At 40.8% G+C, this 17,119-nt stretch overlaps 1 protein-coding gene across 12 annotated transcripts in view; it reads right to left on the bottom strand.

Annotated features, from left to right (window-relative positions):
* DOCK10 (dedicator of cytokinesis 10) overlaps nt 1-17,119 on the bottom strand; it is a 259,148-nt gene that overhangs the window by 168,774 nt on the left and 73,255 nt on the right. For 2 of the 12 annotated variants that reach the window (XM_084780931.1, XM_084780923.1), the window contains exon 1: nt 4,588-4,788. The exons of 8 other annotated variants lie outside the window; for them this stretch is intronic. In XM_084780931.1, the coding sequence (XP_084637057.1) occupies nt 4,588-4,674 (87 nt within the window). In that variant the 5' untranslated portion in view covers nt 4,675-4,788. Of the gene's footprint in view, nt 1-4,587; nt 4,789-17,119 lie in introns of those variants that run through there. 2 more of the 12 variants (XM_084780932.1, XM_084780922.1) reach the window with 1 other exon arrangement.

Genomic DNA, 17,119 nt, shown 5'->3' with positions numbered 1-17,119 from the left:
GCAGTGCTCGCCTAACACGTGCGGGGCCTTGGGGTTGATCCCCAGTGTCACAAGAAAATGGAAGAGCACCATGAGCAGTCACTTCAGTCATCTTACTCTGTACTTCCCTTTTGCTAACTATACATCACTCTAATCATTCGTACATAACAGGACAGCAAGGGAGGATGTGACCAGGAAGGGAGATGATTCACATCAGCCTACAAGAGGTATTGTCGATAAGAACTCTAGACCTGACCAGAAAGAAAGCAAAACAATGCTGTATGCTACGACAAGTTTGGGAAACCAACAGAAGCCTCTCCAATTAGTGTTTCTACCTATAGTTTTCATTTTTCTAAAGTGCTCCAAGGCAACCGCATTCCTAAGGAGAAGACGTACCCAAGTTTCCCCAGACACCCAGAAATCCTGCAGCTTAATAACTCACAAGCCAGTGACAACTTGAAAACAATGAATCACATTTATTTTTTAAACTTCCGCATTTGCTTCTGACTGGACAGACGACAGACCTAATAACAGAGCCCAATCATGGATTTGATCTTTTCAAATTAGGCCATGAAACTCACACAGGAAATGATCTTTTCATTAAGACTTCCTATGCACTAGAGATCATATTAAATAGTCCTGATAAAAAAAAAAGCTAAAAATAAACATACAAATGCAGCTTAAGAGAAAACCATCAACTGGAGAACAGCACACACAGGTCTAAGATTCAACGACTTAGACTGGCAATGGCTCCACAAGTAAGTTTCATTTCTCCTGAACACTTCTCTCAGCAGAGTACTGTCTAACTCAGTGGTTCTCAGCCTTCCCAATGCTGCAACACTTTAAAAGCTGCTCATGTTGTGGTGAGCCCCTGGATGGAAAATTATTTTCATTGCTACTTCATGACCGTAATTTTGCTACTGTTATGAACTCTATTAGAAATATCTGCTATGCAGCATATTTTGTAAGGGGCCCCTGTGAAAATATCCTTCCACCTCCAAAGGGGTGGTGACCCACATGTTGGGAACCGCTGGCCTAACCTGTATGCTGCCTAGGGGAAGATGAACTCAAATACATAAAGGCCTTTCTTGGCTGATGCATTTTGAAGTTGGTTTAATAAGCTAAGCCTCCAAAAGGCTTAAAATGCCACACAAAGGAGGTTGTAACAATGATTTTTCTTTTCCTGAGTTGCTGGGGGGTCTAACCCAGTGCCTTGCACATTAGGCAAACCGTCTACCACTCAGCTCTATCTCCAGTCCTCAAAATAAAAAGAATTCCAACAGAGTAAGTTATACAACTTTAAGCAGCCCTTGAAGGACGCAGAATGCACAAAATCCATCAGTCTGGGTCAAGAGAGCACAATATTTGAAAGGCATGTGTCGCAGGAAGTTCTCGTTCTGAATACGTTTTCTAGATTACTATAAAATTCAGCAAACTGTAATTTTGCCAGAGAGCAAAGATTAAGTGTTGTGCCAGTGTTCACAGGATCATTACAAAGGAAAAAAAAAAAAAAGAAAGAAAGAAAGAAAGAAAGAACTTGTGATAAGTATATCTAGCAATCACTATCTTCCTTTCACTATTATATATAACAATAGTCAAAAAATTTAAAGGCATACATTTTTTTAAAATTCCCTAGCATGACTTTAAGTCTCTGGGGAGCTGCGGAGGAACTCTGTTACTTGATTTATATCTTCTTTACCATCTCTTCAGGAGGCTGTGAGGGCAACCTAGTGATGTAGTTTAGAAGCCTAGATAAGTGTGCAATGGAAAGTTCCATTTGGGTGGGCTTCTGCTAACCTAGGTATCCACAGTAGAGAGATGACACACCCTTTCTGAGGCAAGCCCCATTCCATCCACATAGCATTAACATAACCAGAGTTACATTTACTGCTCCTCTCACCACGGCAGAATCCCCTGTACCTCTGTGGCTTCCACTGAGCACTGCAATTGTGTCCACGTTCCCCTTGCCCTTGGAAAGAACAATACTTTAAAAAATTTTTTTTTTATCTTTTCGCATCTTTCAAACTAGGTTCAGAAGGCATCAGCGCAGTTCTAACAAGCGGTCTTAAGGTAGGAAGGGAGTTAGGTGAGCATTTCCCAGAAGAGGAAACACAGGTTCAGAGTGATTTAAATAATCTGCATGTGAGTAGAAAGAGAGAGCGAGAGTATGCGCCCAGGTTTCCTGCAGGCCCCCTCTAATTTAATCCCTTCAGTTTCTTGGAGTCTGCTTTCCAAAACAAAAGCCACATCTTAGGATGGATTGAACAATTCTCTACTCAATAGAAGAGAAAGCCTGTGGAAGTAGATAGCCTTATTTTAGGCAGACCCAAACCAGGCAGCTGTAGCAGGAAAGTCCCTAGTGCCTTCCACAGAAGAAAACTAGTCACTATATGAATGGTCTTAATTAAATTTGAATGCATTGCTACCAAATGCTGTGTGTGGGGGGGTGGGGGGGAAGCACCAGGCCCTTATTGGCTGCTTCTCCCATAGTACTCGGTAGCAATACGTTCAAATTCAATTAAGATAATTCATAGAGTGATTAGCTTCATTATACTGCGAGACACTGGGGACTGTCCTCTTGCCAATACTGTACGTGTGGTGGATGCAAGACAGGCGCTTTCTTCTCTGTGTTTTCTCTTTTAGTAGAAGCAAAAAGTAAATCTCACGGTGACCTAAGCCACAGTGCTTTAAGTACAAAGAGAGATAAGAGAAGAATTCTGTTTCCTGGACTGGTCTGAAGGTTGAAACCATCACACATTGAGAGAGTTTTTGAAATATTTATACCCTTTAGCAGACACAGATAAACAGCTGAGGATGCTCTTCTGGGGCTAGTCAAGAGGAGACAACTGAGCTCACATTTCTGGCAAATGGGGAGCAAATTCGGGGGCAAACCCAATTCACATGCATGGAGAAAAATGCTGAGGGACACGTGTGAATTTGTCTAATGCTGGTATGTACTAGTGAGATAGAAGCCGAACAAACAACACAATGCTAACCTTAAAAGCCAGACTGCTAATAATAGATGCTGCTCCTTTTAAATAGCAACCAAACCATTTTAGAATAAAGAAAGTCATGTATGTATTTATATACATATGTATGTATATAATGTATATGCATGTATAAAATGTATATATGTATATACATATATAATGTATATATATATATATATTTATGTGTGTATGTATGATATGTGTGATTATAAGTCATCTCTGTTTTCACATCTGGATGTTTGCATTAGTAAAGGGTTTATCAGGTTTTTTGTTTTGTTTTGTTTTTAACTCCTTGAAAACCAGTTCTCAACCCAATAATCAGTCTTTCCCACCAAGGACACTTGATAGAGTTGTCTTCCAGTACGGCTGTCACCAAGACTTCATAAATAAAGGGCGGGTATGTTGCTCTATGTCTTACAATGCACAGAAGAACCCCCACAATAAGGATGTTCAGATCCCAATGACCATGACGTCGAGGTTGATGTTAAGCAGAACTTGGAGGGCTCTATAAAATGATGAACCTTCTGAAAAGGAGCTATTCGACAACATTGCTGCAGCCTTCACCATATAAAGTGAGCCTTCCCTGTTACAGAAGACTTCTTGGCAGTCAACTGCCACTGAGTCTTACAGAATATTCTAGACGCACATCTGTGAGGACATGTATCCTCCCATAGTTTTTCTTTCATTTTGCAAAAAGGATAAGGAAGAACCATTTTCATGGTGAGATAAAATCTTTCTGACCTTTTATAATCTTCCTTGGCTCTGTCGAAGAAACTCTACTTTTTCCTTTGCATTATTCTTTCTAAGAATATTTCTAGCTATTATTTATTTCCTTTAATTAGTCTTTCTAGGAATGTTAAAGTAAATTAGTGGTACTTGATAAAAATAGAACACCAATATAAACAGGCAAGTACTTTGGAGTCTTTTTGTTTGTTTGTTTTTTGAGATGGTTTCTCTGTGTGGCCTTGGCTGTCCTAGACTCACTTTGTAGACCAAGCTAGCTTTGAAGTCACAGAGATCCATCTGCCTCTGTCTCCCTGAGTGCTGAGATTACAGGTATGTGCCATCTCGCCAAGCTGGGGCCTTAATTCAGGGAACTGCAAATGATTCTTGGAGAAAAAGAGTGAGTAGAGAGTTACAGCTCACACTTGTAACCTCTCCATTCAGAAGCTGAAGCAGAGGGATTTCTGGGAACCTGAGGCAGCCTGGACCCCATAGTAGTTGCAGACCAGTCTAGATTAACAGTGGGAGACTCAGTCTCAGAAATAGAAACCCAGAACTCAGACCAAAACATAAATCTAAAAGCAAACAAATAGAACCAAGAGAAACAATTTCAGAAGTATTAATACATAAATACTAAGATAACCCTAGATGAATTCTGATTAGCAATGTTCAGATTAAATCTAGTATCAGCTTTTTTCAGAAACATGAAGCTTAAAAATGGCACAACTATCAAAACAAATATCTAATTTTTTAAAAGGTTATTTATGAGCCAAAGAGAATATGCTGTTTTATAGAGCACGTTGTCTACCAAGTTGTGGTAGAAACCTGCTTTAAAGCATATCATTTTTCAGAGAAAGCATGGACAATCAGCTGAAAAGTCGGCGCAGATACCTACAGCACTAACCCTGTGGATTCCTTCTGGGTTCACTCTCTTCACTGTCCGCCTCTTCCTCCAAAATTCCTTTCCTCGGAAGCTCATCATAGGCCTTGAACTTGAGTCATAAAATATTTGAAAAGTACGGCTGTCCTTAGACCTTTTCTTTCTGGGGCTTCACTGAGCTGCTTGAACAAATCTCTCTGCTCCCCTGAGAAGGGAAGTGTTCATACTGCATCTATATAACTCAACCGAAAGGAAAGGCAAACCCACAAGTCACCACTTCCTGTGAGCAGCGAACTAGCAGCTGTTGAACTGCTGCTTTTATGCATAGGGTCCCCCTAGCCACCTTCTTTAGTGCATGACAGTGACATAGACCACTGAGCATCTGTATGAATGATTCTAAAAAGACTTCCCTGTGTAACCTTTTTTGATAGGGTATGTTAGGAGACTGCATACACATCACTTGATTTTCCCAGTGTAAGATATATTTTTATATTCATGGCTGGAAAATAATTACAACTTATTTTTTCTCTCTCTCATAGACACACTTAAGAGCTCATGGACCCTCTCAGTGGAGCAGTGTCAAGTGTTAAGAAACTGCCAAGCCTGGCAGGGATCATCACTCTAGAACCATATTTGTTGGTTTTTCTAACTATGGAACTCCAAATTTTCACTTACAGTTTTAGACAATAGGCAAAACACCTTATAAGAAAAACATAATAATCTCAAGAAACTCCCAAGCAACTTCCTCTCTTTCTAATCTTTGCATATAGTCTGTCTTCTATTCCTCTTTAGGCGCCTCAGTTCTGAATCCTGGAGCTCCTCCCATGCCTCAGCTTCTGCAATCTAAAACTGGCTCATGTTTGCTGGAGCTGTAGCTCCATAGAAGAACTCATACAATTTATATGTGAGGGTGGATTTTAATACCTAGCCTGAGGGAAAAAAAATAACTGCGTCATTGTCATTTCTCTATCCCTTTGGCTGTTGAACACAGTTTCCCTTAAAAAGAGGCATTACCAAACTGAGTCTAGTTAGACTGACCCCATGTGACTGCAAAGTGGGGGAAAGCCCAATAGATCAGTAGACCACGGCCCATGGGATGGCAATTTGAGGGGGCTCTAAAGTCTGCATCACCAGCATCCTGTGGCATCTTGTCCCATTCTGAAATAAGTCTTTTTTCAGAAATGTGTTGAAAAATTAAAAAACAAAACAAAACAAAAACAAAAACCCAAAAACAATGAGCAAGAATCATTTATTGATAAAGAGAAACCAGACAGGAGCCCAATCAGAAAAAGTCACCGTCACGTTTATCAGAAACAAAACAAAACAAAACAAAAAAAACCCAACCAACCAAACAACCCCCCCCCAAAACCAAAACAAAACAAAAACTTGATTATAGCATATAATCAGAATTGATTTTTAAGCATTGCTGGACCTTAGTAGAAATGCAAGACATTTCCCCTAGTTTTAGGAAGCTGTGTTGGATCTCACTAGAGTTTGCAGAAGCTTGTGGGAGATGTATGGAAAATGTCATTTTTAAGGAAGTTTTGAATAATGGGTGAGTACCAAAAAGGTGAGTGCAAGGGCAGAGATCCTGCAGGTCAGGACATGTAGCATGACCAGGCATCAGGGGACAATGGTCAGTGTCATGGAGACTGATCATTTTTGGCCAATTGCTAACCCTCGTTAGGTTTCCTTTTCTGCATTGATGAAACAGGCACGTCATAGTCACTGCTCTGTAGAAATTATAAGGAAAACCAAGACAATGCTTTAAAAAGTCAATGTATTACCTTGCTTATTATATCATAAATGAAGTTATCAGTTAATGTAGCTAATGGGTAGAGCAAAACAGAATATTAAGAAAAAGCTAGATGTTGAGGTACCTAGAGCCAAGAGTTAAATAGGAGTGGAGAGGATGGAAAATTGAAGCCAGAAATAGTTCCCTCATGGATCCGAATGTCCGGATTAGGAAAGTTTCTGCCTTGTCTGAAAATGATAGTGACTACTGAGGGATTTCTAAATATTAACTAATATGGTATTTTAGGAGGCTCCTCATTTGGCAGCTATAGACTGGGTAGGTTGCCGAGACGGTTATTCAACGAGTTGTATCATCCTACAGCATCGACTATAAGGAGGCTATAAAAAAGGACTTAGCAATTGAATAATAAGATAATGGAATGAATTTGTTGAGCAAACATAGGCACTGGGTGTTGGCCCAAGTGCTTATTTAAACCATGAAGTAAGTTTATTATTTCTTTTTTCCTCCCTAGTATTATATAAGAAGATAGCCATAGCCGGGCCCACAGTAACAGGAGTCCCAAAGCCAGTTATCTTGTAGGTTTTCGAGTTTGTATATCAGGGAGATGAATCCTCAGTGCTGAATGTTGAGTCAAGAAGATACAGGAAAGCACATCCCTAAATTGTAGGGAAAGAGCCAGGCTGGAGACGTGAAAAGGAAAGACATGGACAGAGTTCAGCTGAGAGGTTACAAAAAATAAACTGAAGTTTGCAGAAACTAATATAGAATCGAGAAATGATCCTAGAGTTGTTCTGAATGTGGCAGGTGGAAGTCAATTCAGAAAATACTGGGATGCCATAATGATTACCAGCACAGTGCAGAGCCCAGGCATTCTAGTAAGACGTATAGAAGGAAAGCTGTGTGACACCTGAGGCAGGGATAGGTCTAGGATCTGAGCCTATGTAGCATATGAGGCAGATACAATCAAAATTATGATATTTGCAGGTGAATGGATAGAGCTGGACATAATCATTCTGAGTGAGGGAACCTAGACCTAGGAAGACAAACTTCACACACTTTCTCTTGCTTATCGATGCTAGTTTTGGATCTTCAGAAATTATGTGTTTTATTTGGAATACTCATAGAGGTCATGAAATTATTTAGGTGTTGGGATTCTTTTACAGGAGAGGATATATAAGATGGTGCTGTAAATGGCTAAAGGGAAATAATGGAATAGGAAGGGTTAAGTTGGGTAGGTTATGGGAGGACAGAGTCTAAGAAGAGAGAAGATGGGAAGAGATAAGAAATACTAAAGAAATGTTGAAAAAGTCATGTGGAAACCTACTACTGTAGAAGCTTCCTAAAATATACACATACAAGCATATACGAACAGGGTTTGAAGGGAACTGCCCTACAATAAGGTGAAAAATCCTTCTACTAGGCATCAGAGGTTAACAAATAAAAGCCCCAGTTCCAGGAAAAGAGTTGTTGACTAATAAGGTCCTGGAGACACTAAAATTATAGTCTCTTGCCTTTACTCTTTCTGACCTTGATGATAAGACCCTGTTGTTGAAGACATTACATACTTGAGTCATAAAACATGGGGAAATAAAACTGGTATTCACCTGGAAGCTTTATTCCCTACTGGCTAGCTCTCACAGTGCTGGAAGGTGCTCTGCATGCTGTCAAAGGAGAAAAGTAATCATTGGTCTTACCCAGTTGTGAGCCCTGTGAGCTTCACTAATGAGCAGCCTGGCAAGAGCAGACGCTGGTGCAATAGTGGCACAAATGTCATGGGAGCAACCAAACACTTTCTGATTGGATTTAACGCCTGATTCACAAGATGGAACCCATAACTGTCACTGTTACTGGGCCCAAGAAACTGTCTAGACAAGTCATGAGCTGTAGAGGGAAACCTACTATTATTATTCCGTCAAGTGGACACAGTTTTAAATCAACTCCTGGTGACTCATCATTATTTATTTATTTATTTATTTACTTACTTACTTATTTATTTATTTTTGGTTTTTTGAGACAGGGTTTCTCTATGTTATGTTGGCCATCCTGGATTAGCTTTGTAGAGCAGGCTGGCCTCGAACTCACAAGGATCCGCCTGCCTCTGCCTCCCGAGTGCTGGGATTAAAGGCGTGTGCCACCACCACCCGCTGACTCATCCTTTTGTACCCTATATAATAGTGCATTTGTCAACCTTCATTGGAGAAGCACCTTTTTGCTGTAGGTAGCAATTATCACAGAGATCCACAACTGGTCAGGGTACAAGGACATGATATCTCTATCACATCCTTTGTTCACACTGCTCAGGCATCATGGTGGAAGACAGGGCATGGAAGACTGTAAGCGCTCAAGGAAGACGACTACAAGCAAACAGCTTTTTTTTTTTTTAAAGATTCAGCAGGGCAGCTGCACATATGAACTCGCAGTGGTTGCGACAGCACGAACAAGCCCTGCCGTGTCAGACCACATCCCAGCACAGAAAGGGGAGGTTTGCACAAAGTCCTACGCTTACCATGGGAGCTATTGGCAGCTAATCGCTGCTAGCAGAAGAGTCATATCCCTTGGTGTGTCCACCATGCTGCATGGGAAGGCCACATCCAAGAGTATGTGGTATTCCTTAGGCTTTTTAAAAAGAGGATAAAAATTGAGTGGGTAGGAAAGGAGGGTGAATCTAGGCAGAGTTTGGGGGAAGTGGTTAGTATGATTAACATGCATTGTATGAATTTCTGAAAGAAGCAATAAGCACATAAGTAGGGGTAGGTGAAAAGTAGGACACTCGTGGGGCTACACATCCTTGTGTGTGCATTCAGAGACTGTGTGTCCAGCCAGGAAAAGTACATTTGCAATTTTCAATAGTTGTTTGGAAGTTAAAACAAACAATCTTAGTCATGCTTTAAAAGAAATAGGAATCTGAATACTAAGATTCAGAAATTTGAGAAAATATGTATGCTGGCAATCTATTTTTGTTTTTTAATGCTCTTATGAAAAATTGCCATACACCTTGAGACTGAACTCAACCCCTACTTATGATCTCATAGTCTTCAAAAGTGAAAAGTCTGAGCACCCAGGACCTTACTGGTCCTTACTTATAAGAGTCCTACAAGTCTGAAATCTGGATGCTGGTACTTCTGTGACCTTTCTCAAAGTTCCAGAGGGAGAATCCATTTCTAGGCTCATGGGAGATGGCTGGCAAATTCATTTCTTGGAGGCCTGAAGTTCCTCTCAGTTTCTTGGAGGCTCCTACAGGATCCTGGGCTAATAGTCCCATTCGAAGTCAGAGGCAGCTGAACCCCTCTTACAATGAAAAGTCCACTGGCTCATGTTGTACCTCATCTTTCTAATGCACTTTCTGCTTCCCTTGTTCTAAGAATGAAAACTGCCTGGGTGTCTAAGGCCTTGGGAAGGCAATCTTATTTTTCTAGAATCATCCACAAAATCTTTTCTGGCCATGTGGTTAGTAACCTGCTTTAGTTTCATTTCTGTTGTTGTAATAAAATACCCTGACCAAAAGCAGCAGAGGTGAGGGAAGGGGTTGTGCGGCTTAAGACTCCAGGCTCCACTCCAGCACTGCAAGGAAGTCAAGGCAGGAACTCAGAGCAGCCAGTGACACCATGTCCCCCTTCACGAGCAGGGAGGAACAAGAGAGCCCAGGCTGCTTGCTTGCTGGGGCTAACTCCGCTGACATAGTTTTCTTCTCTCTTATACAATTCAGGGTCCAGCAAATTGACATTCCAAACGAACAATCACACCACGTTAATTCAGAACCTTTAAAACATGGCCCAGGAGCACCCGAAGATTAGCATTTGATTCTCCTTGGGGGACATCACAAGGACAGCATCCACCTCAGCATAGTTTGGCATTTTGTGCATTTAACTTTTCAAGGTGTTTTTAAACATAAGAATATATTGAGAAGGAGGGGTAGGTGAAGAAAAGATCTGACCTTTGAACATGGTTTCCACTGAGCAGCTTGGTGAGATCTAGGTCTCTACTGAGCTGAAAATGAGTGGGAGTAAATAGAAATTGAGTCTGTGGATCATTTACTGGAAAAACATCACAATGAAATAAAGGTGAGAAATATAAGAGGGTAGCACAAAGAAACGAAATTGGAAGAGAGGAAGTGAAGTAACAGGGATAATCAAGCATATGCGCAGGCAACAAAAGCAATCAGTAGAGGAGACAGCTTTAAGAAGACCCTTTCACATGCTCAATTATGTAATGCTTGAAAATGTTCGATTACGATTGCATCCAGTTATCCAGGCTATCCAATTTGCTAGTGATGTCATCATTGAGCCTAAATCTGGGACAGAAACTTGATAGTGTCTCATAGCTGTTTTCAAATCCACTTCCTAAAAATGACTACAAGAATTAGAACATCAGGAATCTTGGGGGCTGAGAGTTGTGCGTGTACACATGAGGCCGCCCAGGTTTGCAAACCTGAATCTGAACTTGTGTGAGCAGCACTTTCACCTGTGTCAGCCAGCTGACCTTCAGTGCCTCCTCCCTGCATTATCACTTGAGCTTTTCAGAACCTGCCAATTACCTCCTTAGAGTTGAAGAGTGGCCAAGGAGCTTATTTTCTATATATCTTTTCTTCTTCTGTTTCCAATTGATCTTCCTTTTGCCTGCTGGGAGCTCACTGCATTGTTTTTTGTTTTTGTTTGTTTGTTGTTTGTTGTTTTTATCTCAGAGTAAATCGAGTTTGGTCCTTGGAGCGCACCTGCAAGCACTGCTCACCACCATGTGGCACAGATAGAGGAAACCAAGCACCAAGGCGGTACTTCCTCATCCTCACTGGAGTCTCGGCCCAGACAGAAATACTATTCAGGTTACTAGCTCTCAAGCCTGTAAGCCCATTTCGCTTGTGTGAAAGGCCAACTTAGCTGCACGGTTCTGAGTCACCAAAGGTAGCAGGAATTTTTTCAACCAAACCTCCCACTTCTATACACAATGCCATCAGTGGGCATGGTTGGTAAAATACAATGGTTGTTTTTTTCCCCCTCTTAGTGTACCTCTCCTTTCAAATAATATTGTTTTTAGAATAAAGTATTTTGTGCCTTCATGGAAAATAAGAAGTACCAGGCAGTATGAATTACAACAAGGTAGGAACAGAAGCATATGGTGTCTGTATGTTGTGTGTCTGGGCATAGTGTGTTGACTTAATGTGTAAGTACATCAGTTGGGCATGATGATTTTTATAATGTGTTCATTGCATTAAAATAACTTATAGTAACCCATCCAGTTACGTTCATACATGTATCCCATTATAAGGACATCTATTCATATTATTATTTGAATAGAATTCAGCAGGTAAAAATTCTGACTCAGGATAGATGGGATAGGGCATACGGAAGGTAAGGAACCTGTTTCTCAGCCTGTCTTAGAATCTAATAGCAATCAGAGACTTTCTCATTTGTCCCAGACTTCCATCTTTAGAAAAAACACTGTAGTTTTATACAATTTGCCATAAGTCTTACATTGCTAAAATTGGTGGGCTTAGAGTTTATTCATCTTTAATCTTACAATTTTTGATGCTTTATTATAAGGAATAGGGGCTGACATTCTATGGATGACACCTGTCTTTAATGGGTAATGTGTGTTGAAATGTGTCCAGCATCAGGGTAGTTTGTTATTAAAAACATGAGCACTCCAAGGACCAAGCATGATGAAAATGAGGACCTAAGCCACACCCGTTTGCCTCCATCCTCAGACATCAGGTTATGGAAACAAAGAAATGATGGTAACTTCAAAAACATGGCTGGAGTGGAATTCTTACTCCTCTGGCTCATATTAAAACATACAGTTAGACTGACATGGTTATCTTAGAAGAATTGGGGTGCTAACTCTCCTTGGCTTCTTTTTCCATTACATTTTGTTCCAAAGGCAAATCACTTTTTTCTTCTACATCCTACAATTTTTAAAATATAATTAGTTGCTAAAAAACATATATTCTGTGTATTTATCAACTCCCTCTCTTTCTCCAGTCCCTTCTCTTCCTCTATCCCCCCTCCCATTTTCATCTTGGAAAAGAACCTGGAAATCCCTCCAAGTTATATGATTTGTTTATTTGTATAATGTTTTTTTATTTATTCCCGTGAGAATTCCACACTATGTACTGTGATCATTTTTACCCACCTCCCTCAACTATTCCTGGATCCTCCCCTACCTTCCTACCCACTTAACTTCATATTCATTCTGTGTCTGTCCTTGTCTATGTATCTTCATTAAAAGTCTGTCTAGTCCAGTTTGTGTTGGCTGACTACTCATGGGGGTGAGGCCTGCCATGGAATGTCATTGATATAGCAAGTATCATTTTATTAAAGAACTCTGACTCTCTCTACCCAGCAATCAGGAGTGGAACTTCGTGCCCACTGTGCCTCTCTATGTTGGGATTTTTGTCTGCATTGAGCCTGTATAGACCTTGCACATACTGTTACAATGTCTGTAGTTCATACATACTCTTGCCCTGTCGTGTCTTGTTTCCCTAAAGTCCTCTACCACCTTGGCTCTTTCGATCATTTTAAACCCTTTCTCACATAAATATTTGCGTCTTGAAGTCAAGAATGTGATGTAGACGTCACACTTAAAGTTGAGTACTCTAATGTCTCTTATTCTCTGAAGGTTGAACAAATGTGCGTGTCTGGGTTAACTGCTTTCCACTTCAAGACACAGCCTCTCTGGTGAGGGTTGAGCAATGCACTGTCTCAAAAAGCAATACTTTTAAAAAAATCATAGTATCATTTCTCTATCTTTTGAGGAAGAACTACAAGATATTCATGGTTGGATCAGATGATTTCTTTCATAGACTGCCAAGTGGAAACACACAAATACAGCCTCTTCTATATGGAACTTAGGAAATCTAAATAAAAGCTATCTCTTTTCAGTGGATAAAGACTGCTGTACAGTGGACTTTTCCACAGAGACAGAAGTGTTTCTTTGCTTACTTACTGGCTTAGACCCCACTCCAGCTGGCAAAATTTACTACAGACCACAGTCCTTTCCCTTTAAAACAAAATATGCAATTAAAATTTTTTTATTTAAAAAATTTAAAAATTAAAAAAATTAAAAAATAAAAACAAAACAAAACAACCCAAAAAACAAAATACATACCTAAAATTTTGGCATCCTACCATTCCTAGTGATGACTTTCAATATAAATGCCCCCCACTCCTACTCCTTAATAATGACTCTGGAAATCATATGATACACAATGAGAAGACCAGCAATCAATGGGAATTTTGGTTCATTTATAGAATATCACCATTATATAGATTTTATTGCCACTATCTTTGTTATTGTGAAAGGATATGTTTTCAGAAATCAAGGGTAGGATCTGGGGAAATGGCTTAGCCAGTGAAATGTTTGTCATCCAAGCCTGAAGACCTGAGTTCGGACCTCCAGTAGCCATTTACAAAAGTTGGGCACAGCAGAACTCTCATCTATAATCCCAGTGCCAGGGCGGAGAATGAGGACTCTTGGGACTCACTGGCTACCAGTTTAGCTGAATCAGTGAGCTCCAGATTCAGTAAGACAATGTCTCAAAATACACACTGGAAACTCAGAGTTGACCTCTGGCGCGCGCGTACACACACACACACACACCATGCACAAAGACAAGAAATCAGTGCCAATAACACATAACACATTTTTATCCACCCTACTTGGCTTACCTATATAATTTTTTAAGGGAAACAAATACAAAACAAAGGCAAAATAGTGTCTTTAACATCACCATGGTAATGAGAGCCAAAGAAAAATCTCCAATATACCTACAAAAGGAAAGATGTTAAAACAGTGGATTCCTACCCTGGACCTGAGTAGTCTTATGTAGGCCAGTCATCTACTGTTAAACTGAGCAGCCTGGCAATATGCACCACAGATACTGCATAGAACACCCCTTGAGAAACAGTGACCAGGAAATTAGTTCACCCAACAGTGTTTTAGGCAGAGAATCTTTCACTAGCACTCTTGTGGGGACCACCTCCATATGCAAATTATTTATTTATGCCAGACCGAGACTGCACTATCCAACCAAGTTCTTCGTTTCCCTAACGTACCCCCAATCAGGGAAATTAACTAACCAGTTGTATTGTGTTGTATATTGGGGTGAGTGAGGAGAAACCTCTGGAGTCAAGCCAGCCATCAAAAGCTGACCCTTAGACCTATTTTCACACTCCCCTTTTATATGTCACACCCACCTCTGACTTCACGTCATCTCCTATTCATGGGCTGTTCCTCTGCTTATAACTTAATAAAGGTGGCTATGCTTGCCACGCCTCTCTAAAGTTATTATCTAAACCACATTGTCTAAGACTGAATTCTTGACTTTTAAACATTTTAGACCAGCCCATTCTTTGCCAAGGAGAATCCCGTGCACTGTGGGATGTTTAGGACTGCGTCTTTCTGGATTCTCCCCCAGGAGATGCAATTTGTACCTTCTTCTTCTTCTTCTTCTTCTTCTTCTTCTTCTTCTTCTTCTTCTTCTTCTTCTTCTTCTTCTTCCTCTTCTTCTTCTTCTTGCCAACCTGCAGTTCTGTTCCATTGTGACAGTCAACCATCTCCCATCCACCACACAATCTCCCTCGGAAGGGAGGCAGCCTATGTTTGCCCCATGTGGGGATTCAGATGCAGTGTTTGTCTGATAACCAAGTTCACATTAGGCATCTGGATGACGGTGGGCGGGTGTCTTTACCTCAAGCTTAGTTAGGGCCTCTGAAATGCTGAACTGACCCACTTGAAAGAATCTCTGGCCTCCTGGCATCAACTCTTATTCTTCTCTACAGCATCTCAAACGACCATTCTCTGAGGCTCTGGGCTTGTGTTGCTGTTTGGAGGCTATGCATGCCTCTAGTATTACTGGGGGAAGATTGGAAGCCATCAGATGAGATCTTCTGAGAGACAAGCTAAACACCTAGGTTAGTTGGAGATGAGAGTACCTTCATGGAGGGTAGAGATGGAAGCATGGTGTTTGCCGCTGTGAGATTACAATGATTGTAAATAAGCCAGCTTATGTCGGATGCCTAGTCTCACTTGCTGCAGGACTCTGGATAAGTCACCGTCTAACATGAAGAGAGCCATGATGCCTCCCTCATTGGATGTCATGAGAGTTGATAAGTGAGTATATGCCAAGTGCCTGGGATTTAAGAACGTGCTCCATGAATCTTAGCTGTAAGTGTGGCTATGAGGAAATCTTTTTGAGGAGTTGGGTTGAAGCTGGGTGCCTGTGGAATGTGTGTAGAAATGGGTAAAGACCCTAGAGATCTATGCTATGACCATTAGAATAAAGGAGAGGCAGGGACACCCATAGGGCACACAAGTGCTTTGCAGGTGGCAGTGTCAGGAGCAGGCCAACATGAAGGTAGTGGTAAAAGACCCACTTGGCATGGATGCCAATAATGAGCTGAAGTGGCCCATCCGCCCCTGCGTACCCTCCACAGCCGACTTCTTTATGCCTCTTGCCTCTTGCAACGCTGTCATTTCAATTTTAAATCATCCTGTCACACAACCACAAAAGGTTCCAATTACCCTCTCTCTGTCGTCTCCCTTCATCCCACACAAGAAGGCTCAAATGCCAAGGAAGTTAGAAAGCCACGCTTTAACCAATAGCATATGCTGCTTTATCTTTTCATGGTTATTTTCCCGCCTAAACAAGGTCTGGGAACACACAGAGCCATAAACAGTGTGATCTTTATGTCTCAACTGTGCTGGGTCGTCTACTGGCATGTGGCAAGGGCCGTTATTATAATTACTAATTTGATGTTGTAAATAGGACAAAGGGGGGCACATGGCACCTCATTTTCTGTCTTCCCCTAAGCTTTTCCCATAACTTTTCAAGGATATAAGCAGGTATTAAAGTACACTGACAAAGGGACGTTTAATCTGCTCACTCTGTTCCAAGGATGCTATAGGTTGGGAAGGAGATCGGGTACCTAGATTGCACCAAAAGTTCACTGGCATGATTTAAGGTTGGGCTGCCATTGAGATGTGTATATTCAGAAGCCAGCTTTCAATTTGTGTTCACTTCTGTGTTTCAGGAGCCGTAGCTGTGGAGTGGAGACTGCCCTTGATAAGCCACTTTTTTCTCTCTCTCTCTCTCTCTTTTAGGAAGAGTACTCCAGTGAGTTATAGCTCTTCACTTCTGTGCTGGGTGACTTTGGGTAAAAAAAAAAAAAAAAAAAAAAGTAGTCTCCCTGGATGTCTTTGTCCTAAAGCCTTTCTCATCCTTGGTAGAGTATATTTTTGTGTTTTTAAGCAACCCAATCTGTGTCATCTATTTTCAAGTAAATTGACGTGTAGAAAAAGAAAAGCCTTTGTTTTTTCTTTTTTCTTTCTTTCTTTCTTTTCTTTTCTTTTCTTTCTTAGTTCAGATGATTGTTGGAAAAGAAAGGCAATTTCCATTTAGAAGCCCTCTCTATACATATTCAGTCCCTATGGTGTGTCCCCAAAGATGATACTTTTGTCCTCTGTTACAGAGCATTCACATATAAGCAAGTGAAACTTCTGACATGACTGGCCTTCAAAAGGTTTGTAAACATACATTGAAAAGAATATTATCCTTATTTTCACACTCAATTAATTTCCTCATATTAGCTTGATGAAATATGCATATAAATGCTTCTTAAAACACACACATGCACATACACACACACACACACACACACACACACACACACACACACACACACACACACACCCCACTCCTACATTCAACTTGAATGCAGCTGAAGAACTGAAGCCAACACCGAGAAAGTAGTGGTTTTAGAAGGTTCTTGAAGCTGAGTGCTACCTGACTCCTTCCTT

The sequence above is a fragment of the Acomys minous genome (genome assembly GCF_964271855.1).
Source record: "Acomys minous genome assembly, chromosome: 4".
In the NCBI taxonomy this organism is placed as follows: domain Eukaryota; kingdom Metazoa; phylum Chordata; class Mammalia; order Rodentia; family Muridae; genus Acomys; species Acomys minous.
Note: the sequence above shows the minus strand (reverse complement) of the source record. Positions and strands in the feature narration are given on the sequence as shown.